The sequence below is a fragment of the Pseudophryne corroboree genome, chromosome 5 (assembly GCF_028390025.1).
Source record: "Pseudophryne corroboree isolate aPseCor3 chromosome 5, aPseCor3.hap2, whole genome shotgun sequence".
NCBI classification, from domain to species: Eukaryota; Metazoa; Chordata; class Amphibia; order Anura; family Myobatrachidae; genus Pseudophryne; species Pseudophryne corroboree.
Window position 1 is genome coordinate 651,832,786 of NC_086448.1, and position 27,071 is coordinate 651,859,856.

The 27,071-nt window shown below is 40.4% G+C and overlaps 1 protein-coding gene across 2 annotated transcripts in view; it reads left to right on the top strand.

Annotated features, from left to right (window-relative positions):
* The window catches only part of ASXL3 (ASXL transcriptional regulator 3), a 303,495-nt gene extending 276,767 nt beyond the window's left edge, over nt 1-26,728 (top strand). For both annotated transcript variants that reach the window (XM_063923670.1, XM_063923669.1), the window contains 4 exons: nt 1,571-1,667; nt 9,328-9,433; nt 10,467-12,354; nt 17,537-26,728. In XM_063923670.1, coding sequence (XP_063779740.1) covers nt 1,571-1,667; nt 9,328-9,433; nt 10,467-12,354; nt 17,537-21,067 — 5,622 coding nt within the window. In that variant the 3' untranslated portion in view covers nt 21,068-26,728. The remainder of the gene's footprint in view (nt 1-1,570; nt 1,668-9,327; nt 9,434-10,466; nt 12,355-17,536) is intronic.
* The last annotated feature ends 343 nt before the right edge of the window (nt 26,729-27,071 follow it).

Consider the following 27,071-nt stretch of genomic DNA (forward strand, 5'->3'; position numbering starts at 1 on the left):
TTCAACCTGCGGCCCTCCCAACTGCTGTGGAACTAACATCCCAGCATGCCCTGCCTCAGTTTTAGCCTGTTTCAGGGCATGCCGGGATATGTAGTTTCACAACAGCTGGAGGGCAGCAGGCTGAAGACCCACCAGAGTTGCTTGTGAGCAGGGCCTGTTTATCATCCAATTTTGTCTTATCGTTGTTTCCAATTGTAAAGCGCAACAGAATTTGCTGTACCATATAAGAAACTGTTAATAAAAAAAAATCCTGAGTGTCCCCTTCTCCTACAGCTACTCTTTACTCACCCTTCATCAGTGGGTGGTAGGAAATATATGAAAATAAGAAGAAAATGGGGTGCACAATCATGAAGTTTGTCGTATATAAAGTTTTACTGGTATTAATTACAAGAAGAAACTAAATAAGAGCATATCAGATGCTTATTAGGGTGGCAGTTCTGACTCCTTGTGGCGACACCCTAGATAGCATCCTTATAGGGAACAGATCACACTGTGTCTACATCCTTCAGTTCCATCTGGTCCTGATAAGTTCATGATATGCTCAGTAAAGGGGCGTACAAACACAGAGCGATTTTTGCTTACTTTCTAAGCAATCTGACTAAATTGCTTGGAAAAGAAGCATGCATCGCTCCGTGTGTATACCCCACAGCGATAGCGATGCGCGGCCCCGTGCATCGCTATCGATGACACTAGGTTGGCTTGCATGCAGGCACAATCTAGTCAGGTACTGTAGCTCACTTTGCCGCTGTGTGTACTGAGCCGCCCCCCCCCCCCCCTCCGCTCAGCACACAGCGTGTGTGCCCCCCTTATGACCAGTAAGAAAATAGTTAAAATAGTCAGTGCAGGAGATTGCCTGCCTGGATTAAAGTTTTTACAGATGTGTGCATGTTTTTTATGCATGCAACAAATATGGAGACGATTGAATATGTGCAACAAAAAGGAGAGTTCTGAGTCTAGAATGAAATGAGGCAGCGAGCTTGTGAGGTAGGATAGTCATCAACAGAAACAAATGTGTCTGGTGTGCACTTCTGTTATATATTTCATAGATGCATGCAGAAATATTGCTTTTGATTTGTTTTTTTCACCACACATGTCTAGCCTAGGATATGTCCATCAGGAATGGGATCATTGGGTCGACCCTACTTAGGTTGACACTCATTAGGTCGACAGGCACTATGTCGACACCTGGAAAAGGTCGATATGGAAAAAGGTCGACATGAGTGGGGGGGAGTTTGAGGGGGGATGTGTGTCGTTTTCGTAAAGTGACCGGGAACCTCAATTAGTGCACAGTGTCCCCTTGTATGGTTCGCCTCTCTCGCCATGCTTCGGGCATGGTTACTATTCCCAATAGTAGTCCATGTGGGTCGTAAAGTATGAAAAAGTTAAAAAAAAATTAAAAATATTGTGAAAAACTCATGTCAAACTAATGCCCATGTTGACCGAATACCCATGTCAACCAATAGTGGTCGACCTAATGACTGTCGACCTAAGAATTGTATCCCATCCATCAAGACCTATATGATGTAGAAAGGACCTTTCATTGATGCATTCTTTCCTGTTCTCTTTCCAGATGGGAAGTGATGGGGCTTTACGTCTTAGTAATTCTGCTCTGAATAATGAATTCTTTGCATATGCTGCCCAAGGGTGGAAACAGCGGTTGTCAGAAGGTAAATATATATGTTTTTCTCCAATTAGCATTAGTTGGGACTTATTTAATTTTCTTTTTGATTTTTATATATATAATTGCATAAATCCACACTCATATAAAGCTCTTAGGCACAACAGCGAGGTGCTTCATTAGAAATCCTTCCAGATTTATAGACAAAAAAAATCTTTACATGGGTACCACTCCAAGTTTTGGCTGTGTTGGTGAAAGATTGCTCTGCTGCTAGTCCTGATGAAGGTCCTCAAGGAACCGAAACGTAGACTATAATGCACATACTGTAAGCACTTTGGCTGTGTTCTATAAATAATAAAATGTATATCTTCAATCAAAGTTTGATTTTGGAGGGTACCCTTGTGAAGATTTTTGTGTATATGTGTGTGTGTGTGTGTGTGTGTGTGTGTGTGTGTGTGTGTGTATATGTATGTGTGTATATATATATATATATATATATATGTGTGTGTGTGTGTGTGTGTGTGTGTGTGTGTGTGTATATATATATATATATATATATATACATATACATATAATGGTATTGCATGATGAAATTCAATTTCTCTTGCGTCCTAGGTAGAGGATACCGGGAATCCATTTAGTACCATGGGGTATAGATTGGTGCACTAGGAGCCTTGGGCACTTTAAGAATTTGATACTGTGCGCTGCCTCCTCCCTCCTACCAGACTCCATTTAGAAAATGTGCCCGGAGGAGCCGGTCACATCGCTGGAAGCTCCTGAAGAGTTTTCTGCATTTATTTTATCTGTTTATTTTCAGACAGGACTGGATGGCACCAGCCTGCCTGCTTCTTGTGACTTAGGCGAAGAAACGGCCCAACCTCTTGAAGGTTAATGGTCCCGTTCCCAGCTGACAGGACACTAGCTCCTGAGGGAACTATTTGCACGCAGCACCACAGCAAGCGTACATTCCCGCAGCACGCCGCCTTCCCAAACAGAGTCAGAAGATAGAAGAGTGGTGAGTACTTAACCAGCGTCCTGGTTAGCGGGTCACCGGCTATTATGGCGGCATGAGGGTACAGAGACGCACGGCTTCTATGGGGCGGCGGAGTCTCCATACTCAGTACACAATGCGGACGCACCACTTCTGAGGGAGTGAACTGAGTCTAAGTACACTATGGGTGTACACAGTAACCAGACTGGCATTACAGACTTAAAAGGCGACTGACTCCATTTTAAGCACTAAAAATTACCTCAGCTAGTATAAAAAAGTGGGAAAACCACGCGCCATTGGCGGGGCTTAACGATGAGCTGATCCAGCAGCTCACCAGCGCCATTTTCCCTCTGCAGTGGACACAGACGCTGACTGACAGGGATGCACAGCTCCTCCGGAGAGACTCCAGATTACCTCAGCGGTACCAGGGGGCCATAGGGAGGGAGCACTTACTAGTGTACTAAGTTCCCAATCTGTGTACTTAGTCTGCGACCCGGCTAAGCTTGGCATTAGCAGTAAGGGCTTGGTGTGCTTGGTGTGCCAGGCTATTTCTGTCTCTCTCTTGAAGGGCTCTTTGTGGGTTAATTGTGCATTTAACCTTTTCCTATGTGTGCTGTCACAGTATGTCAGACAAATAGTGTGTTTCATGTAAGGCACAGCGTTCCTCTTCTCCAGGAGGTTCACTGCAGTGTACTCAGTGCAGTGTACCCTCCCAGGCTAGCGGGTCAGAGCCAGCTTGGCTGGTTTGCTTTAGGGGAATGATTTCCAATATCTCTTCTAAATTGTCCCACAATAAGAAAGAGACGCAATACTTAAGACAGTCGATGACTGAGTTTATGAACAGAGACTCTGTACCCAAACCAGTGTCTCAGTCCCCTGTCATTTGTCTGCAAAAACGTCCTTTGGCTCATATCCTGCAGTCTGACTCTGATGATTACGGGTCAGACATGGAGGAGGGGAGGTGGGGGAGGCTGATCTGTCACTGGGAATAGAGGCTCTCATAGAAGCTATCAGAGACGTTCTGCATATCCCAGATAAGGTAACAGAGGAGACAGAGTCTTATTTTAATTTAAAAAAGAAATCCTCAGCCACTTTTCCTGTGTCAAAGGAACTAAATACCCTGTTTGAAGGACCGTGGGTTAATCCTGATAGGAAATTTCAAATCCCTAAAAGGTTGATATCATCTTTTCCTTTTCCTTCTGAGGATAGGAAAACATGGGAAAATCCACCGATAGTGGATGCTTCAGTATCCAGGCTGTCACGGAAAATTGTACTGCCTGTCCCGGGTGTAGCTTCCCTAAACGACACGGCTGATCGTAGAATTGAAAATACACTCAAATCTTTGTATATAGCTGCTGGGGTGGCCCAGAGACTCACTATAGCATGTGGGTGGATTACTAAGGCCTTCACCAAATGGTCGGGTAACCTAATTGAGGGGTTAGGTACCTTGCCTCAGGGGGAGATTATTTTACTCCTGCAACATATACAGGACTGTGCGAATTTTATGGTGGAAGCCATAAAAGAAATAGGATTGCTTAATGCACGTACCACTGCTATGGCAGTGTCAGCATGTAGAGGTTTATGGCTACGCCAGTGGACTGCTGACGCGGACTCCAGGAAAGGCATGGAAGTCCTACCCTTCACAGGAGAGGCCTTATTTGGAGATGAACTAGAGAAATGGATCTCCAAAGCTACTGCGGGTAAATCCACGTATCTTCCTTCTGCAGCTCCCCCAGCCAGGAAGGCCTACTCAGGACCTAATCTACAGTCCTTTCGGGCTGCTAGTTTAAGGGCAAAACCAGAGGTTCTTTTACAGCCACTGGAGGCGTTAGAGGTAAACCACGAAAACCAGCAACTGTTCACAGGAACAGAATTTAAGCTCTGCTTCTTCAAAGCCTTCAGCATGATGGTGGACCGAGATGCATGGAATACTGGCAGGTGGGAGCCTGACTAAAATTTTTCAGTCACATCTGGACAACATCTTGCCAGGATTACTAGGTCATAGGTCTTATTTCCATGGACTATAGACTGGAGTTTCAGGAGCTCCCACCTCACAGATTCTTCAAATCAGGCTTACCAGTGTCACAGGAAGCAAGTATAACCTTACAGACAGGACGCCATTCAAAAACTGGTACAGACTCGGGTCATTGTTCCAGTTCCACCTCATCTGCAAAACAAGGGATATTATTCCAACTTGTTTGTAGTACCGAAACCGGACGGTTCGGTAAGACCGATTTTGAACCTTGTTAAACCCGTACTTACGAGTGTTCAAATTCAAGATGGGGAGCGGTGATCTCAGGTCTGGAGGAGCGGGAATTCCTAGTGTCTCTGGATATCAAGGATGCGTACTTTCACATTCCGATCTGGCCGCCTCATCAGGCTTATCTACGGTTTGAGCTGCAGGACTGCCACTACCAGTTCCAGGCCCTGCTATTTGGTCTCTCCACGGTACCAAGAGTGTTCACCAAGGTGATGGCAGAGATGATGTTTCTACTTCGCAAACGGGGAGTGAACATAACCTGGACGATCTTTTGATAAGGGCACCATCCAGGGAGCGGTTGTTGGACAGCATTGGCTTCTCAACCAGACTACTACTGGATCATGGGTGGATTCTGAACTTACCAAAATCTCACCTGGAACCAACGCAGAGGCTCTCCTGTCTGGGAATGATACTGGACACAGAGTCTCAGATAGTTTTCCTTCCCTTGGAGAAGGCTATGGAAATCCAGTCGATGGTTCGGGATGTCCTAGAGCCAACCCGGCCCTCGGTTCATCTGTGCATTCGCCTTCTGGGGAAAATGGTGGCCTCTTACGAGGCACTTCAGTACGGAAGGTTTCATGCGAGGGCCTTCCAGCTGGATTTTTTTGGGACAAATGGTCCGGATCGCATCTTCACATGCACCAGAGGATCTGTCTGTGGCCAAGAGCCAGAATCTCTCCCTGCTGTGGCAGCTACAGACTTCTCACCTCGTTGAGGGTTGGAGGTTCGGTATTCAGAATTGGATTCTGCTAACCACGGATGCAAGCCTCAGAGGTTGGGGAGCAGTCACCCATGGGGGTGCAGTTTCAAGGAAGATGGTCAAGTCGGGAAGTTGTCCTTCCACTAAACATCTTGAAACTCAGAGCAATCTACAACGCCCTTCTGCAGGCCTCATTTCTACTTCAGAATCAGGCCATTCAGGTCCAGTCGGACAATGTAACGGCGGTAACGTACATAAACAGACAGGGCGGAACGAAAAAGAGCAGCAATATCAGAGGTGTCAAGAATTCTCCTCTGGGCAGAAAAACACACTGTGGCGTTGTCGGTGGTCTTCATTCCGGGTGTAGACAACTGGGAAGCAGACTTCCTCAGCAGACACGACCTGCACCCAGGGGAATGGGGCCTCCACCCGGAAATGTTCCGGTGGTTGACACATCGGTGGGGATATCCATAGATCGACATGATGGCCTCTCGACTCAACAAGAAGCTCAAGCGGTATTGTTCCAAGTCGAGAGACCCACAAGCAGTGGCGGTAGACGCTCTGACAACTCCATGGGTCTACCAACTGGTGTACGTGTTTCCTCCACTTCTTTTGATCCCAAGAATTCTAAAAAGAATAAAAAGGGAAAAGGTCAAGCAATCCTCATTGCTGTGGACTGGCCGAGAAGGGCCTGGTACGCGGATCTTCTCGAGATGCTTATAGAAGATCCGTGGCCTCTATCTCTTCGCGAGTATCTTCTGCAACAGGGCCCGTTCATCTTTCAAGACTTACCACGGCTACGTTTAACGGCATGGAAGTTAAACGGCTGATTCTAGCCAGGAGAGGGATTCCTGACAAGGTCATCCCGACTATGATCCAAGCCAGGAAGGGGGTAACGTCAAAACATTACCACTGTTTATGGAAGAAGTGCATCTCTTGGTGTGAGAGCAGACAATATTCCGCAGTGGAATTTCATCGGGGATGTTTTCCTGCTTTTTCTGCAGTCGGGAGTAGATGTGTGCCTACGCCTAGTCTCTATTAAAGTCCAGATTTTGGCTTTGTCTATTTTCTTTCAGAAACAATTAGCTTCTCTCCCAGAGGTCCAGACATTCTTGAAAGGTGTTCTACACATCCAGCCTCCCTTTGTGCTTCCCACGGCACTTTGGGATCTCAATGTGGTGCTGCAGTTCCTCCAATCGGACTGGTTTGAACTGTTACAGGAGGTTCCCGTAAAGTACCTAACGTGTACGTGGAAGACGTCACCCTGTTGGCCTTGGCCTCAGCAAGACGTGTGTTGGAGCTAGGGGCGTTGTCTCACAAGAGTCCCCACTTAATTTTCCATGAGGACAGAGCTGAACTCGGGACTCGTCAGCAATTTCTTCCTAAGGTGGTATCCGCTTTTCACATCAACCAACCTATTGTGGTTCCGGCTGTGATGGACACCTCTGCTACTTCAAAGTCTTTGGATGTTGTGAGGGCTTTGAAGGTGTATGTAAAGAGAACAGCTCGTCACAGAAAATCGGACTTGCTGTTTTTTTCTCTATGATCCCAATAAGATTGGGTGTCCTGCTTCAAAGCAGTCTATCGCACGCTGGATTAGGCTCACTATCCAGCATGCTTATTCCACAGCAGGATTGCTAGTTCCAAAATCTGTACAAACCCACTCTACTAGGTCAGTGGGTTCTTCTTGGGCGGCTGCCCAGGGTGTCTCAGCTTTACAGCTCTAACAAGCTGCTACTTGGTCTAGTTTGACCACGTTTGGAAAGTTTTACAAGTTCGATACTTTGACCTGTGAGGACCTTCATTTTGGTCAATGAGTTCTGCACTCTCCCACCCAGTTTGGGAGCTTTGGTACTTCCCCATGGTACTAAATGGATTCCCAGTATCCTCTAGGACGTAAGAGAAAATAGGATTTTAATTACTTACTGGTAAATCCTTTTCTCGTAGTCCGTAGAGGATACTGGGCGCCCACCGGGTGCTTCGTTCTTCCTGCACTATTACTTGGTTAAGTATTCTGGTTTGTTCAGCTGTTGCTGTTCATGTTTCAAGTTTGGTTAGCATGGTTTTCCTATTGTTCTGTGTGCTGGTTCGTAATCTCACCACTTTCCTTATCTATCCTTCTTTCAAAGTATGTCCGTCTCCCCAGGCACAATTTCTAGACTGAGTTTGGTAGGAGGGACATAGGGGAGGAGCCAGCGCACACTATCAATTTCTTAAAGTGCCCAAGGCTCCTAGTGGACCCGTCTATACCCCATGGTACTAAATGGATTCCCAGTATCCTCTACAGACTACGAGAAAAGGATTTACCAGTAGATCATTAAAATCTTATTATAATTCAATCTAGGAATTCTCCTGCAAACCTGAGCTACTTGTGATAATTCTGCTAACCTTAAAATATCAAACCAGCCAAAAATACATCACAACACTGCAGTGTGCAATGATCAATAAAAATAAAATTAAATAAATGTGATTTATTATTACAATTTATTTATAAGGCACCACGTGATCACATCAATATTAATTTGACCGTGATTACATCAGTATTTTATGAAAAACAATTCTACATGAAAAGAAAAATTTGTAAAACCACAAATCTGCTATAAAAAATACTGTAGTGATTGGATGATAACCCTTATTGTGCAGACATATGTGTAATCTTCAATAATTGGATGACATTACACTTAATCACATCAAAACTTTTTACATAACTGTGTAAATTGGTAGGCAGTGGTTTTAGTGCTGGACAGGCATACAGAATGTTCTACCGGTCTGATTAAGGGAGTTATATGGATACCTCAGGTTTATAATTTAAGCCAATAATAGAGCACAGACCCAGCCACCTCTGACACGGACTGTGAGGAACCCTCAGCAAAGAGAACCAGCACTAGCAGAGGGGTGTGTAACAGGGTGCTAGGGACAGCCGCACTTTGGCATGTGGTAGCATTTGGTTTGTATTGACTAAGACACAGGAAGAAATCACTAGCATTGGGGTGCAAGAAGGTCAGCACAGAGTGTGAGTATACTAAGCAGAAAGCTTCAGGTATTCTACTGTAATATGTCAGAATAAATGCTTAATTTTTTATTACTTTTATAATATGCAAGCTCCTTCTTTCCTGTAAACTAAAAAGAATTAACACACAGACAGACTACTTAACGACTTTTATTTCTTTAATGCAAGTTGTTAGGGTTAATGTAGAGCAAAGAAATCTTTGTTTAGCAGTATATGTCCGACTATGCCTTCTGCATGCCCACTACTGTGCCAGAGCTGAAAAGCTGCTTTGAACTTTTGTAACATGGTTATTAGTAAAAACTGATTTTATTATTATTAAATGGGTAAACAAGAAAATTATTATTATTATTATTATTATTATTAGATATAATAATTAATATGGGTATTAAGATCATAATGGTGGCCAGGTAACTATAGGAAATGTTAATGCTTATTGGCTTCCAAAACGTATCTGAGTCAATGGCCTCAGACTTATTTTAAGGGCAGTCTAAATATTGTAAAAAAAATTCTTTATCTTGAGAAACCTTAACTTGCTCTTTTGTAAATTACAAAACATTGTTTTGGTAAAAGCACAATATTCTGAAAGTTAGAATAACATCACTAATGTGTGTCAAAGCATGTGTTAGATTTTATACGTTTTCTCAGCACACCTACAGTATATGAACAAGATATTAAGGATATTTCTAAGCGTGTCTAAAGAGACATTTTAATGTTTGGATTTCATTTTTAATGGTTTATTTAATTGTAGGAGAGTTCACTCCAGAAATGCAAATGCGAATTAGACAAGAAATTGAAAAGGAAAAGAAAACAGAAGTTTGGAAAGAAAGATTCTTTGAAAGATTTTATGGAGAAAAGTAAGTGATAGACTTGCAGCATTAGTTCAGATGATAAAGCTCTCTTCAACAAGAAAGACCTAACTTCCTTCCTGGGGTATATACATTCCATTTGTAAATACAAGCAGGGCCCTTTTCCCTCTTGTCCTTTTTCTTCCCTCACTTTTATTATTATTTGCTCCCCACTGCTTGCTACGGCACATAACCCATTGGTTCTGCCTTCCTGCTGCCTATTCGGGTATTATAACTGCTGATGCAGCAATGTGTATAAATCATGTCAAGCAATGTTCTATACTGTTAGTCACTTTTTTTCTTGATCTGTTAATGCTGTCCTTATTTATGTAGTTTATATGGCACTGTGGAACCCTTGTGGCACTTTATAAAGGATAATAATAATAATAAAATACATAAATGAGATAGGTACCGTTTGTCCCTTCCTTTACTTTTTTTTCATTCTTTTTTTAGCGATTGTGGCCTCCTTAATCCTGTTACCTATAATTTCTGTTTTGTTATAATGAAATCTATTAGTTTAAGATTATTCTAAAATACACACTGGTAGAATATACAGTATAGTCTATGTACATATATAATTATGGTACCATACAATGGTAGAACTATTAACGTTGCAGTAGATTCGGGCCCCGAGGTAAGAGCTCCCTCTCTTCAGATAGTATATTTTACATTTAATAGAAAAACAAAAATGATCACTAATGGTACTGTACTTAACAAGCAACAAAAAGTTGTTTTTACATAGTTCTGTAATGCAACTTGTGCACATAATCTCACCATACTGCAGTCACAATGCAGCTAATATGGGTGAATTAATAGAATAAGATACAGTACATGTGCTGCTGAAATTGCAGTTCTTGGATATCTTAAGGCTTATTAAAGTGTTGTTTTTTTAAAATACTATTCATAGAAATAGATGGCGTATTCTGTGTTTTATTATTATTATAAATATATGTATAGTTGGATAAAACAGGTTTGCAAATGTAATGCAGTCTGCGTTGGTTAGTTAATTTTTATTTTATTTTTTATATTTCTCTTTCATTAGGTCTGGAATGTCCAAAGAGGAATCTTTACAACTAACGTCAGTACAAAATAGCAGTGAAGATGAAAGCAGTTCATTAGACACATCTCTGAACTTGCCAGGCACATCTACACAGTTAGAATGCAGCACACCTGCCAGTGGTGAAACACCACTGATGTTGGAGACTGAAGTTGTTGAAGAAGCGGTGTGTAACATGGAGCATGTTCCACCCAAGGACATAATCAGAGAAACAGAACTGGAAGAGATATTAATATCTGAGGAATCCGTAATACATGAGGAGATTGCTGAGGAAGTAGAAACCACGATTTGTGAATGTCAAGAAAGTGATGACAAAGCAGAAATTGAGCTGTCTGAAGAAGTAACAAATCAGGACACACCGGATGAAGAAAAAGAAGAGCCTGCTGAGAACATTGATTCTTGTGTTGTCATGGAAGATGAGACTCTGCCTCTCTTGGACACTAAAACAGTGGAAAATGTAAAACCGGATGACCATCAAAGTGTCATGGTGGAAGTCGCAACTGAATTCGATGAATGCAGATCTCCATCCCCTGTAATCTCTCATAGTTCACCGAGTGAACCAGCAGAAGAGGAACCACCACCGTCTGAAGATTTAAATTTGTCAGTGGATAATGATGCCTCCAAAGCTACTACAGATTCTGTGTACCCTGAGGAAGCAGCTGCTGTTGAAATGGAGCTGATCAGTGAAACCGATGAACAGTTCTCTGAAACTGCATGCATTTCGGAGACCTCATTTTCTTCACAGAGTCCAGAGGAGGCAAGCGCTAGTCTGGCATCTCCAGGAGGTGACACTCAGTCAGCTTCAGAGGAACCATACACACCTGCATCTGTTGAAGCTGCCTTCCTATCTGAAGTTTCAAGCTTTGAAAATGCTGAGACAGAAAGCCAACAAAAACCTCTAGCTGAAAGTTCTCCAACCTCTTTAACTTCCGATGTTTCACCACTGTCCAACTCACCAGTGATGTCAGAAGTATCTCCTCGCTCTAATCATCCACTTACACCTGAAGCTTCTCCATCATCTAATTTGCCATTAACTTCTGAAGCATCTCCAATGTCAGATGTACCTATAATATCCGAAACCTCTTCAGTGTCTTCCATAGCACTGTCCTCTGAAACCGGACATGCACCAACTGTACCTGCTACTTCAGATGCATCTTCTGGATACAGTCCTGTCCCAAATGAAATGCTTCAGCAAGACAGCTTCCCCACCTCACCTGATGAATCACAGTCACCTTTAAAAGATGAAACTGATGGCTACTCAGAGGCATCCCAAACAGATACCATAGGCACTGAACATGAAAGCTCTGAAACCATAAAGTATAACTCGGCAACTCCCAATTCAGATACTTCACTTTCAGAAGATACCATGAATCAGAAGCACTGCAGTTCTGAGAGAGAGCACGAGATTCCAAATTTGGTATCCTCACCAGAACAATCACCACCAGAAACCATAACTATTAAAAATAATTCAACTCATTATCGTATTGTTGAAAAAAAATATTTATCTGCCTCACAAGAAGGATTTGAAACATATTCTAGAAACAATGACTCTGTTTACTCAAAGTCTCATGATAAACCATATGCCGCCTCTCTAGAGTCCTCTAGAACTAAATCTCACAAGCAACAGGGTGGCTCCCAAAGCCGTGTAGACGGTTCTCATTCGAAGTCATATGAACTTAGTAAATCTTGTGAGGCAGTTAGTCGGGAGCCTGAAATCTCCAAAAGAAAAACTGTGGAACTACACACTTTTGGAGTCTACAGGGAGAAACGACCAAGAATAGACAATGATCACCCATCAAGAACATCTTCAATTTCAAGTCATACTGAGAGAGAGCACCCACCCAGAGAAGAGCCCCGTGTTCCACCTCTCAAGGTATTGTGGCTGACTGTATATATAATTTCTGTTTTCATAAGTAATGGAAGGTGTTTTTAGCACATTAACACAGATTGTAGTACAGGTCTTTGCATTTAAAAAAAAATAAAAAAAATAATAGCTGTCAGACTTCATGTTAATTATCTCATAATGATTTGTGCATAAATAACGTGTGCCAAAAAGAAAAAGTCTCAAACTTTATTGAACTTTTTCTTTTATTGGAAATAAAAGTCTGCGTCTAAGAGCCAGTAATAAAAATTGCTTTCTTATTACAATATTTAAAAGCCATGACCTGTTGTCCATAAATAAATTTGTATTAATATTTCAAAATGTAATTGCCACCAGGGTAGTTTCCTTTCTTGTGTACCTTTTGGTGCTTGCTCAGTGCTAAGAGAAACATTTGTATCAAAAAAATAGAAAAAAAGGAAGCCCATTTTAACATTGTTTTGGGCTTATCCATGACAGAGTTTTGATCTCCTTCTACGCCCAGCAACAGTCCCTCACTGCTACTTACATCTAAATCCTCTCATTAATTGATGAGGGAAGACCAATAATTACACTGTTAAATTCTTTCAGTTTCAGCCATCATGCAGTTCATTAGTAATTAGACCTTTAAAATTACAAAGGGTAAATACTAATTAATAAAGAAGAAATGGAGTGACTTACCAAAGACATGAAACATGTAAAGTAACTGCTTTCACAAGCAGATGACATTACTATTTAAACTAGAGGATTTAACAAGTGTGTGGGTGTAACCCTCTTACAGTCAGTGTCCTTTACAGCGGATCTGTTATTTCTATATATTTATAATGATGAGATAAGAATTTATCTGCATGAGTCGCCGGAATCCCTACAGCCGACATCCCAAACGTAAGTATCAGGGGGAGGTTAGGATTAGGCTGCAGGAAGGGAGGGTTAGGGTTGGGCTGCGGGAGGAGTGGGTTAGGGTTAGGCTGCAGGGGGGGATTGTTAGGGTTAACCTGCGGGAGGAGTGGATTACCGTTTAGGTGGTAGGTTTAGGGTTAGGCTGCAGGAAGGGAGAGTTAGTGGGAGGTTTAGGATTAGGCTTACGTTACTTATGAAGCCCTGTTGGCATGTCGGTGTCGCTATTCTGTCCGTCAGCATTTTGTGCGCTGGGGTTACGTACCACACTTGTGGTTATGATCTTTTGTGTCCTTTCCACAATGCACATTGGCAGTAATACAAAATCTGTCTTATCCCATCCATTTACACAGAAAAGCCAAGTGTTTGATAAAAGGGGATCCGGTCTCTAGGTCAACAGTACCTAGGTCGACCACTATTGGTCGACAGGGTCTCTAGGTCGACATGTTCTAGGACGCCAGGTCAAAAGGTCGACATGATTTTTTTCACAATTTCACAATTTTTTTTCTTTTTTTGACCTTTGTCATACTTAACGATCCACGTAGACTACGATTGGGAATAGTAGCCTTGCCCGAACGCTCGCCATGCGAGGGGACACGGTGCACTAAAAACAAATGGTACAACACTATATGGCGCTACCTCTCCCCAGCATGCATCAGAAGGATCCCTCAGCAAGCGTCCCACACCTTGGGTGTGGAACGCTTGCTGAGGGATCCTTCTGTTGCATGCTGGGGAGAAGACTTATCACCTTCCTGTTTCCTACACATTTGGGATTTTTTGATTGGACAAATTCATACAGTCTTACACATTGTTGTTTTTTGTATATTTTTTTTCCTATATACAACGATTTACTGAGAAGTACATCTTTTTACTATGAAGAATTTGAGGACATTGGGAAGCGCAAAGTGACACGGTGCACTAATTGGGGTTCCTGGTCACTGTACAGTGAAAACGACACCCAAAAAACATAAAAAACACACGTCGACCTTTTGAAATACACCATGTCAACCTAGAGACCCTGTCGGCCTAGTTACTGTCAACCAATAGTGGTCAACCTAGTTACTGTCGACCTTGCATACCACACCCAGCTAAAATATATTGGGGCAGATGTATTAACCTGGAGAAGGCATAAGGAAGTGATAAACCAGTGATATGTGCAAGGTGATAAAGGCAGCAGCCAATCAGATCCTAACTGTTAATTTACATATTGGAACTGATTGGCTGGTGTATTTATCACCTTGCACATATCACTGGTTTATCACTTCCTTATGCCTTCTCCAGGTTAATACATCTGCCCCAGTGTATGTAATAAAATATCTTGATATGTTACTTTCATTTGTAGTTTTTAAATCCTGTAGATTTTCATCATTAAGGACATTTGTTAAAATGAAGAGACGGCCAGCCGCCTCTCACTCTGATGCGTATTACCTAAACACGGTCACGGAAGCCCAATGTTTTTTCATCAATACGTAGTTCTCATAACTACTTTACAAAAAAAAAACATTTTAATGAATTATATTTATCCTTTTGATTTTTGAGCAGCAATTCACTGAATCTCTCTAGTTAATTATGCACTTTTGACTTATGGAAAGTCAATTAGTTTTTCATGATAAATTTCTTTTAGCCAGCTGAAAATATGTTTTTGTAAGGATAAAACAGCACAAGGGCAAACTGAACGTCTAAGTCGCAAAAGAAATGTAGAGATTCATATTTAAAAATAGTGGATTGAAATCCGTTATAATTTAAGTTAATATATAGAGTTCAATACACAAGATATGTTAATATATGTATTAACTGTATAAATAGTGAATGTATAGGATTGGTTTATATGTGGTATAATGCATATCTCGTAAATTATTAGAAATATTAGGATACCTCAGAACTGTGTGATATATAAAGGTCTGTAAAAGGAATCAGTACTAAAGAATTTTTAATGCACATACACACTAGGCGATTTTGTAAGTGATATCGCTAATTTTTACCCTCCTGAGCGATATTGTGTACAATATCGCCCAGTGTGTATGCTGCTGACGACGGCTGATGCGCGGTCCTGGGGGGGTCGTTAATGACACCCTCTGTTGTCTGCACATGCAGCTCAATCAGACGAAATCGGCAGATGCTGCTTGTTTGGGCCGGGTGCGGCATTACGTCACTGAGTGATATCGCTAGCTATATCTCACAGTGTGTATGCACACTGTCGGCGTCCCCAAGAGGAGAAACACTAGGCGATATCGCTCCTGGAGCGAATCGCCTAGTGTGTACGGGCCTTTAGAAGGATAAGACTTCCCTTATGATCTGCAGGAACAAAATTTCAAAATATTACATTGTATTCCATATATTTTATATACATGTTATGGTTATTGTCTATTTATTTTATATGTTTGAACATTTCTGGGGATTCCATATCTACAGAACATAAAGGAAGTTTTATCCTTTTAGTAATTTCTTACTACTAAAGATTCTTTTACAAACCTTTAATTACAGCGTGATATTACATACCCGTAACCCATATATAAACCAATCCTATATAAATACACACTGGCGCCAATGCAGAATTGAAAACCAGTCAGCTGTAATTGTTCCCTCATTGTATGCATTTAACTAAATGTGAATATTTTTCAGTGCACATTTGCACTATCCCTGGTGCAAAAAATCCATCTGTAAAAAAAGGCGTATGCCACAATTCTGTTGACATACCCATCTCTGAACCTTGCCTATCTGAGAACGTCCATTTACAACCCATTTCACCTTTTCAGCTGCTGGTGGAGATGTATCTGGTTTGCATTTAACGTTGCACCACCCGTACTTGCTTACACTCCACTTCAGCGATTGTGCAGTTAAAAAATCCCAGCAAGATGCATTAAGCAAATCAACTTCTGTTCAGCTTTGCTTCAGCTTGATTGTGTTGTAAAATATTAAATGCAGAGCTATTGTCAATTGCATTACATCAGTGGTTCCCAAACTCGATCCTCAAGGCACCCTAACAGTACAGGTTTAAAGGATATCCATGACTGAGCACATATAGATAATTCATATTTACTGATTTACTAAATTAAGTCCCCTGTGCCCATGCATGGTTATCCTTAAAGACTGGACCTCTATGGTGCCTTGAGGACAGAGTTTGGGAACCACTGTATTATATTAAAATCAGAATGTTAAGTATGTAACGAAATATATTTTATCTCTAGCAGTGGGCGACTACATTGCATGAAGGAAGACCAGATTTTGTTCCTGTCATTAGGCTAGACGTGCTCCAACTCTATCTATGGCCTTCTAAGCTGTATGTTTGGCATTTCTTATATAGTGGGAAATTAAATTGGCCATGGAAAAAAATGTGACTTTACTGCTATTTTTTTTCCAGACAATCCAATTAAAACCAGTTCTTACCACCCGGAAAATTACCTGTTTTTACGGCCACAATCACGAAAACAGGGCACTTATCAGGGATTTTTTTCGGGACCTCAGGGGTCACACTCATGTGATTTACATTTTGCCTATTTTCAATGGGCATGGCTCCATATTGGTCATATACCCAATCATGTTTTTCAATCAAATTGAAAAATTGCGTTTTGAATTGGCTCAACTTACTGTAGATTTCTATACGAGGAATGACAAATATTGAATATCTGCAAAATCAACAAACTATTTTATTTATATTGCTTCAGCATTCACCAGACAACTTTACATTTTTATTAAACTCCACTAGCCTACTACATCATATTCACGTAATGATGGTTGTTATCTAAAATATGTTGTAGTAGATCAGTGCAGTTTAATATAAAGTTTCATTGGATTAATTCAGGAGGCATCTTTTTTGTGTTCAGCATACCTGAAAATGCAGACTGCTGAAGACTGTGCGTGTTTGTGTGTGATATAATATGCTATGTATTAAAAGGCTAAAGCTGCTCCTCACCTCGATAAGGGGAACAAAAATGTTTACGTTCCAGCGGCAACTAGAAGGCACCCGATGGAGCAATTCAAGTTTTGCTCCGTTTGGCCTGCACACAGTCGCTAGCGCTGACATTGCTGTTTTGTTGTTCTGTCATTTTGACGGGCTGGTAACTAGTATTTATTATTTTAGTGAGCAAATGTTTACCTAAAAAATTGATATTTAAACACAGTGAAATTCAATTTAATATGTGATAATGATAAAACAGAAACTGTATAATAGCTATGTCTTGCAACCGTTGAGTCATTTGTAGTGTGTATATATAGATAAATCTTGAAAGTACAAATGAGAATTGTTAACTTTGTGAGTGTGTATACAATTCTAATGCTTTTCATATTATTATTATTGTAGATCCAATTGTCAAAGATTGGACCACCATTCATAATAAAAAGTCAACCTGCCCCCAAGCTTGAATCCAAGATTTCTTCAAGTACATCTGTTAGCGCAGGGAGGAACACTGGCGCTAGAACCCTTGCAGATATTAAGGCACGAGCTCAACAAGCCAGGGCACAGAGAGAAGCAGCTGCTGCAGCAGCTGTGGCTGCAGCAGCAAGCATAGTTTCTGGTGGTGTTGGAAGTCCTTCTGAAAGCAGCAAGACCAGAACTTTGGCCCACATTAAAGAACAGACAAAGGCAAAGCTATTTGCTAAACATCAGGCAAGGGTCAGTACGCAACAGACTACTAGAGATGGTAAAACAAAAGAGGGTCTTCCAGCAAGTGATGTGCCAACTTCTTCCGAAACGAAGGTTGAAGGTTCTACTGGTGTTATTATTATGAATCCAAACTGCAAATCTCCTAGCAGTAAGTCCGCCCTCCACAGAGAATTGAATTGTACTTTACAAAAATCCTTCAGCTCTTCTACATCATCGGAAACGGATTCCGATGCATCTGTGCACAGCTCCAATGAAAATATTCATGTGCCACATTCCAGCGACAAAACTGTTACATCTACCTCCACTGAAGATTGCAGTGTGCCAATGCATTATAGCAAAAATCTAGGTTCAATGTCTGTCTGCCCCTCTGCTGATGCGCCCTATACAAATTCACTTGAAAAATCTGCTGTTCTAATGTCTGGTGACAGTGAAAACACTACATCAGCCGTCTGTAACATTAATATGCTAAACCCTGTTAAGGAAACTGACATTCCTTTCATAGCTGTCACACCAAAATGCACTGATGACACTAGCAGTCATGTATCCATAGTAAACTCCATTGTCCCTGAATCTGTCGATGATAAGCGAGTGCCAGTAACAACCAGTAATGTTAATTCTTACACCACTGTGCCAATTTCATCCGCTGGGAGTAGTTTGCCAAATCCTCATCTAACTAACTCTTTGGTAAATTCACTTAACTCCTCAGTTGTTCCAAGCAACATACACCCTGATCAATTAGTTGCACCCACGTGTGAAGAAGAAAGTGCTGTAAATGTCTGCCCTTCTCTCCGAAGATTATCCAACCACGAGGAAATCGGACAAGATTCTCATGGCAGGTCTTCTGTTCCTGTGTACCCTCAAACTAGAAAGGCAATGAGCTCAGATTCTTCCCTTGCCAAACTGCAACATGATAATTTAGATAAGAGCTCTTGTAGTAATTTATTTGGTCCAAACAGTAAATCACTGCCTACCGGTTTAATTCAGACGAATAGATCTATCCCATGCAAAGTGATTGTTGATCACTATACAACTCCAAATTCCACTTTCCCTTTCAATACGGAAAATTTAGAAAATGCAGATACACAGAACAGGTTTGGGAAAGTGGAATCTTCCATGCAAAATAAAGCATGTCCCCAGGTGTCTGTCATAAGCAGACAAGAGAGCCTCATTAGCGAGAGTGCTGAGCACCTGTCCAACACAAATGTTGCTGTTGGCTTAAGCAGAGATGACAGAAATAAGGCGGCTGCTTGCTCTGGCCTTTTGGAAACCTCTTACTTGCAGCAAGAGAAGTTAAGTAACTCTGCTCATTGCCAACAAAACTTTAATGAACAACTACATTGCACTCCTTCATTTAAGTGTGGGGCAGATAATATCAACTCTGAGTATATTCCAAATAATAGAATATGCTGGAATGACAAAGAACAAATGAACCCTGAAAAAGCAGCCATAAATCATTTAAATACACACAAGCACATAGAGTACTCCGAAGAGAGCATTATTGATATAAAAAGTGAACCTGGAAGTTACCCACACATGTCAAAACTTAACAGTCGTAGCCCTGTGACAAACAGCATTCCTATCAAATCAGAGGTCCATGACACCGGAAAGTGCTTTGGGATGGATAGAGAAGTATTTTCAGGCCGCAACACTACACCACAAGCACCTGACTTGGAAGTAGGAATGTCTGCATCAAAAACACCACTTGGTGTTTCCAGAGAAGAACCTTTGTCATTGACCGCAGATACTTTGAAAAGGGTTACAAATGCAGCAAGCGCAAGCTGTCGACTTTCATCTGTAGAAGCCAACAATCCCTTGGTAACACAGTTGCTTCAAGGCAATTTGCCTTTAGAAAAAGTTCTCCCTCAACCTAGACTAGGAGCCAAATTAGAAATTAGTCGGCTCCCTTTACAGACTACCTCTGTATTTAAAACGGCCTCTGAGAGAATGGTCTCTGAAAACTCCTGCTCACCTACCACTGATGGCAAAGGCTACCCGCTAGGTAGTCTAAACCCTCTACAAATGAGAAAGCGTGAAAACCATCCCAAGAAAAGAATGGCAAGGAATGTGGGCGAACACGCTCAGATTAAGTGCGAGACTGGTAAACTTCCTATGGATACTGATGCAAACTTGTCATCTTGCATGATGGGTTCTAATATGAACCCACTGGGACAAGGGCAGTCTTTTAAGCAGGAGTGGATGAACAAGCATGCTGTTCCAGCCAGGATTGCTCATAGTCCAGAGATTAAGCAGCAAAAGAGGCCATTGCCTTCTTGTAGCTTCCAACAAAATGTATTTAATGTTGATAAAAATGGCGGCTATCATCCAGAAGCCAGTACCTCACACAGGCAGCATTATTACCCAATGCCCATGACTCAGAGGGGTCCGAGTTCTACAGTATATATGCCACCAGGATCTGCAAAACCCCAGACTGGTAATAATGCATTTGCATTCAGTAGACACCCTGAGCAGAAGACTTTAGCTGAGGCGAATGTACCATCTCTTTCTCATAGAATGAGTAATTCTTATTCTCCAAACATGTACATTAAAGAAGGTGATGACCTAAGCAATGCCCAGCAGAATTTGCAACATAAATTTTTAGTACATCCTTCCTTATCTAATTCAGAAGTCCCTTCTGATCAAAAGCAGCCAGCAGTTACTATGGAAACCACTAAAAGACTTAGTTGGCCTCAGCCTACAAGCATCTGTAGCAATATAAAGTCTGAGCCCATCTCATTCGAGGACGGTTTAAACAACAGCTGTGAACTGACCATGAAACAATCTTCCTATGAGCAGAGTGAAGTCAAAGAACAGTTAAAAGCATTCGCCTTGAAAAATGCAGATTTTTCTTCCTATTTACTTTCTGAGCCACAAAAGCCTTTTACTCAGCTAGCTGCACAGAAATCACAGACACAGCAGCTGCCGCAGCAGCAATGTGGGAGTTATCCAGCAATTCACTTTGGTAGCACAACCTTCAAAAGAGCGGCGTCTGCTATTGAAAAATCTATTGGAATTTTAGGGAGCAACCCTAAGCCTGCATCTGGACTCGGCAGTCAGAACACAGCAATCCCTGCACAGAATTTTGCTGACAGCAGCAGTGCAGATGAACTGGAACTGAAGTGTTCTTGCAGGCTGAAAGCCATGATTGTGTGCAAAGGCTGTGGAGCCTTTTGTCATGATGACTGCATAGGTCCTTCAAAATTGTGTGTAGCGTGTTTAGTTGTTCGGTAGTGACCGAATCAAAATGGAGCGTCCCTTTACAGCCTACATTTCTATACGAGCAGTAAAATGTTTCTGTTATTTCACAGCCTTTTGTTTTTGTAAAACTACCGTTTTCAGTGTTAAGTTTTTAATTCTCGAACTTTCTAGAGGAGAAAAAGATTTCTCCTCACCATTATAATTTATTCAGTATCAGTTTATTAAGGTGAAGCTTTTGTGCTGTTCAGTTTCAGTTCACAATGCAAGTATCTGATGTTTTTCTATAAATTGTAGCCTCTCTGTTTTCCTACACATCTTTCTTGGGGCCTGGTTGCGCAAGCATTTAGAAAGCCACAATTCCCTGACCAGTAAATCATTACCTGATACGGAAACGATTAGTGACAGCGGTTCCCCAGTCTCATTTAGAAATCCCGTTAAAACATTGTTCTAGGATGCCTGTGTTACCCAGCCCGTACATGTCCTTTTAATGACTGTATAATAATTACCCAGGAAACTATCTTTAAGATACCAACCACACTTAAGGCCAGTACACACGTCCAGATATGTGTGCTGAGCAATCTATCAGTGACCACTCAGCACACATCTCTTCCCACGCTCAGCAAAGCACGATATGTGCTGAGCAAAAAGGGGGTGGGGCGGGGGCAGCTCATTTCACCCAGCATGTTGTGCTAGATTGTGCCTAACTAGCATTGGCGATAGCGATGTGCAGGGCCGCGCATAGCTATCACTGTGGAGCGTACACACGAGATCCATGCTTAAAATCTAAGCTATCTAGTCAGATTGCTTAGTTTTTAAGAACAGATCACTCTGTGTGTACCCCTCTTTACACGTAAAGGGTGATAGGGTGAGACTTTCATTAAGCCAGCTGATTTGTCTACTTCCCAGGGAAAGTTTATTTTGTGCATGTGGAGGATGAGCCAGCTCTGCGGCTCAGTTCTTCACAGTATAATTAGCAGTTCGGCATATAAACATTGCTTAATATTGATCGGAATATTAATTGATTTAAATGCACTACTTTTTCAGTCATTTAGCAATATTTGAGATAGGTGTTACTGATCAAAGTCCATTATCAGAAAAACATGAAAAATATCCACTTTGTTGGCTAGTACCAAGTCACATGAAACTGAATGTTAGTAGCCATTGGGTTTACATTACCACAGTGTGGCTGTATTTAGTACTGTAGACCTATAACTACTTGTCATCATATTGCAGAGGATGTTAGTACCATCATGTGTGGACAATTGTGTCATAGCTCTTTCATAGAAGAGTGTACGCTGCGTGTTTCTCAGCTTGCGAGATATACCTGTAAATTTGCTGGTAGTGCTTTTTATGCTCGCCATGGCATACCTACTGCAGTAGTCTATTTGTCCTGAATCTTCCTGTACCTGTTTGGCTTCCTAAGGTCCACATACTGTAGATCACTTTTTTTTTCCCTCCGTTTTTGAAAAAAAGAGCTGTATCCCCCATCACCGTTCCCAAATGTAGTAAATGGTGTCCTCCAAAAGGGCTCTCACATTACATAAAGTCAAGAGCAGTATTACTGTGCAGCTCACGGTGCAAGAAGACTGTCCAGTCTTGTCATTAGAAGGTAAATAGAGCGCTTGAAGCTCTAGTGAATAGAACTTAAATGAGTGAGATCTTCTGAATTATGAGCCACAGTTCAATATGGAATCAGGTAAACGGAGTGGCTTCTAGAGACCCATATCCTACATTAGGGGGAATGTCAGAAATTGGGGGATTACAGTCAAGTAATAATCATAAGAAAAACTTATTTTTTTCTTTTAGCGAGTGCGGAGGTAAATTTATTTATTTTTTAAATTTTAATCATGTTTATGAATACAATTATTATGTTCATCTGTATCCAGTTCTACAACTATGGGGGGTATCCAATTAACCCTGATGCATTTTCGGGTGATAAACCGGCTTGTATCGCAATTTATGACCAATTTTCATTTTTGTACTATCCAATTAGAGGCCATTTATAACGGGCGAATATGGGCGCGTTATTGAACGAAAACACATGGGATCCGGGATAAACTCCCAGTCCCATGTGTTATAGGTTGATTATTGGGGTATACTTAGCGTGCCTGTTGCACTGTAAGTATAATACCCAACAAGTGCTGGAAGGACGCAGGCATTGCAGCTAATAGGATATCCCCGCCATACCTATTAGCATAGGTAAAGTACCGCTGCTAATAGGATAACCCCCAAAACTGTAGAATCACTAATGAAGCAAAGGCAGTAGTATGTGTCCAGCTCCTTAGTGACTATTTTATTGCAATTTTAACACTTGAATTTGCCAAGTTACATGTTGCTATATATTGTCTAAGTTCTGCCTCCATTACTAAGCCTTTGAAAATGTGCCATTTTTTCACAAACACAAATACAGGATTTAAGATGTGGATTTGGTATGTAAACCCTCAGATCCTAGTCTTACATTGAAACATATATGTATTTGCAGTTCTTAGAGGTTATACTGGGGATAAGCTCTAGCTGGTGAGTGGTGGCTAGGGGATTCAGATACATTCTGTGCTTGGTGCAAATTAGGAAAGTGCTTAGAACAGGGTTTTGTTTTTCAGAAATGGCGCTATTTAAATTAAGTTACTGATGGAGAAGGAGGCATGTACTAGGACTCAGCCATTTGCCTCCTAGAAATAAAGACTGCAGATTTTGTGGTTCATATTTGAGTATTTTTCAGTTTCCTGTAATTGCTGATTAGCAAGTATAGGGTACTGTACAGTTGTACTTTCGTGGTATGCGCTCAGGCTGTCGGCATGGTGAAAATGACGACATTAAAGTTACCTTAAAAATGGCTACCTGTTATTGTCACCATGCTAGCATTTCATGTGTGTCGACATTTACACCATGTCAGTATGTTGACTGTCAACTTAATATATCAAATTTTATTTTCACATCTATGATAGAAACAACCCTTCTTTATCTCTTCAGGTTTTATAAATGTTTTGCCAAATATTAGAAGCACCTACTACCAATGTCTGCTAACCTGACTCCTTGTAATAATGATCTGGTGCTGGCTGCATCCCCTTACACCCACTGCAGTAGAAAGGCTAGATTAATTAGCTTATGTTATTTATTCCAGTTGTGGCTATCACAGTTGGAAACTGATTGACAACACACTTGGGAGGTTTGCTATTGTACTTGCCTCATCGATAAATGGATCGCGGCCACCTACAATATGTAGACTTACGGGACACTCATGAATTACACAGGTTCTCTGGCTGCAGAAAACCAGGTGAAATGTAGGCTTGAAGTCAGCCAGCCACAGAACCTGTGTAATTCATGAGTATCCCGGTATCAAGGTAAGCCTAACCACATGCCATTGCTAAATTTGAAAATTCTGAAAAAGGCAAACTTAAGTTGATGTAAAATATACAAATGCATTGGATTCAGTTTTCCCATTCTAAAAATTTAATTGGAAGTTTTGTGATTTTATATTTTTCTATTATTTTTTTAATGCCAATATATTTATTCCTGGCGGCTGTTAGCTGAATGTGTTTACAAGCTAACTGACACTAGATAATATCAGGGCTTTCTGTTTTGGTCTTTCAATAAATGGCTATAAACAAATCATATGGAAAATAATTTCTGAACACTAAATAACGACACTACTTAACTCCATCTGATTACAGTTTCATTCCAGGCTGAAACTCTAAATCAATGAACAGCACTTTATATAGTGCAATGCTGACATCATGTGGTCATATTGCATTCTGATGTACTTCTTTCCGCCCAAGTACTTCACCTTATTACAGAATATTAGTTTGCTTTGATACATTGACTCTCTTATGTAATGCATAGTGTGCAGGATCAATATATATAACACAAAATACTTTTCCCATAAGTTTTTTTTTTTTGTTTTTTTTAAACTTGTCAGTCAATTTTAAAAAATAATGTCAATTTCTTAACAGTAGCCCATGTAGTGCGGACAAATGTCAATTATTGTGATAAATGCAAACTATTTTTCAGTTTGTTGTCCAAAGTGTTCTGGATTATACATGCATTGCTTAATGTGTGGATGCCACATACTTTTGATATCTGATATTTATTTTAGTCTTTTTTAATCAAAACAAATTGGCGACAGAGTATGTTTCCTGCTTCTTGCAGTCTGCTCTAATTTTTTCTTGTCTTGTTAATCCTTTATTTAATTAAGTATATTAATACTGTTCGCTTTTTGCTCTTGTCATGTGCTTTTATTTTTATTTTTCTGTACATGGGTGTTACATTAATTTCCATGTTAAAAGAAACCCTCTTTGGCTTACATTGTTAACCTCATATGTTGTGTTTGTATAGGTATTGTTTTGATTTTGTATGAGCTTGTCTTTATATTTATTGACCAATGGAATGATATGGTGTGTAAGTAATTTGGTTATTGATAAACATTTAAAAGTAAAGGGAACTAATCAATTTATGGACATATTCGTAAAAGGTCCAATATATTATTAATATCCATTTTGTGGTGCGTTAGAATAAAATCGATGCATAGGCTGCAAATATGTAAGAACTCTGACCTTAGAAAAACAAAATAAATATATATATATATATATATATATATATATATATATATATATATACTTCAGTGAGTGAAAATGTAAAGGCCATTTTGTCAAACATATTTTATTGGTCTGCAGCAGTTCTAAATTATTTTCATCCACAGTTAAAATTACCAATCGATGAGTTATATGGTTTTATGTTTTTGTTTCTTTTTAATAAACATTTGAATGATATGATTTTTTTAAACCTAGAAAGAAAAGCTGCTTATTTTCAACATACTGGGCTGTGTCCTATACCTGATAGTAATTGTTTAACTTAGTTTGTAGATTACTGTATCATTGTACTGTTAAGTGTTCTGAAAGTGCTTCACTTTGTTGCCATATTGTTTTGGGGATTTTTTTTTTATTTTGTACTGATGTAAAATATTTTCTTCTAGAAAACAAATGCGCCTTTTTCTCCCAACACAGGGTTTTGTTTTCTTTTTCAGTATTTCTGAATGTTTACACATTTGCTATAATGCCTCCTTGCAAGAAGTATTATACAGCAGTGCAGTTATACTAATGGCAGGTACCTTTTTGTGGCCCTGTACTGGAACTATCTGCAATGCATTGCTGGGCGATGCATTCCTAGCCCTTCACTACAGCGTGATATTTATTCTTGTAAAGCTATTTAACTTTCACAAGAACAAGCATGCGTTTGCCAGCTGTTTCCCCAAATCCTGTAAAGCCTTATTTCCATTATACCAGACCAAGGAGGAGTTTAGCAGTGTCAGATGTATCAGTAGCATAAAACAACCCTTTGTTTCTCCTACCAAAGAAAATGTTCTTATACTACAAACTTGTTAATCGTTTCATTTGTCATTGTTAATTATTATCACCATAGAAAATGTCTGACAAAACTGCTATCCTAGCATTGCTATCTGACAACTTACATGACAGTACCACAACTTTGTTTTTTTGTTTTTTCTGTTACAGTATTTTATTTAGAATTCAGGGATCATGTTTTGTTTTTTATGTTAATGGTGCTTGTATTATTTTTTTTTTCTTTTCAAAATTGCCTATGAAAATGACTGCTCACAGCTCTATAACTTATATATCACAAATAATGTTTTCCCATTCCTTCATTCTCCATTAAGAAAAAAGGTCTTCTACAGCAAATATTCTGAAGAAAATAAAAAAATGAAAATATGAATAGCTTGTTGGGTTTGTTTGTTTTTTACCCTCAAATGTCAGTAGAATGTGCATGTTTCCTATTGATTTTGTTGTGAGTTCTGTAAGAAAACCCAGTTAGAGTTACTGTTGGAATCCAGTGCATAAACGGAAAGCTAAAATTCTGATCTGTGTTTTGTAGAACTTAAAATTAAGTAAACCACAAGAGCATGAAAGCAAAAAGATAAACCAAGGGAAACCAACAGGTTTGGTATGATTTACCACCGTCCCGGATGCCGCATGTCAGTATCCCGACATCTGCATCCCAAGCGGTAGAATGCCGGTAGGGGGCAAGC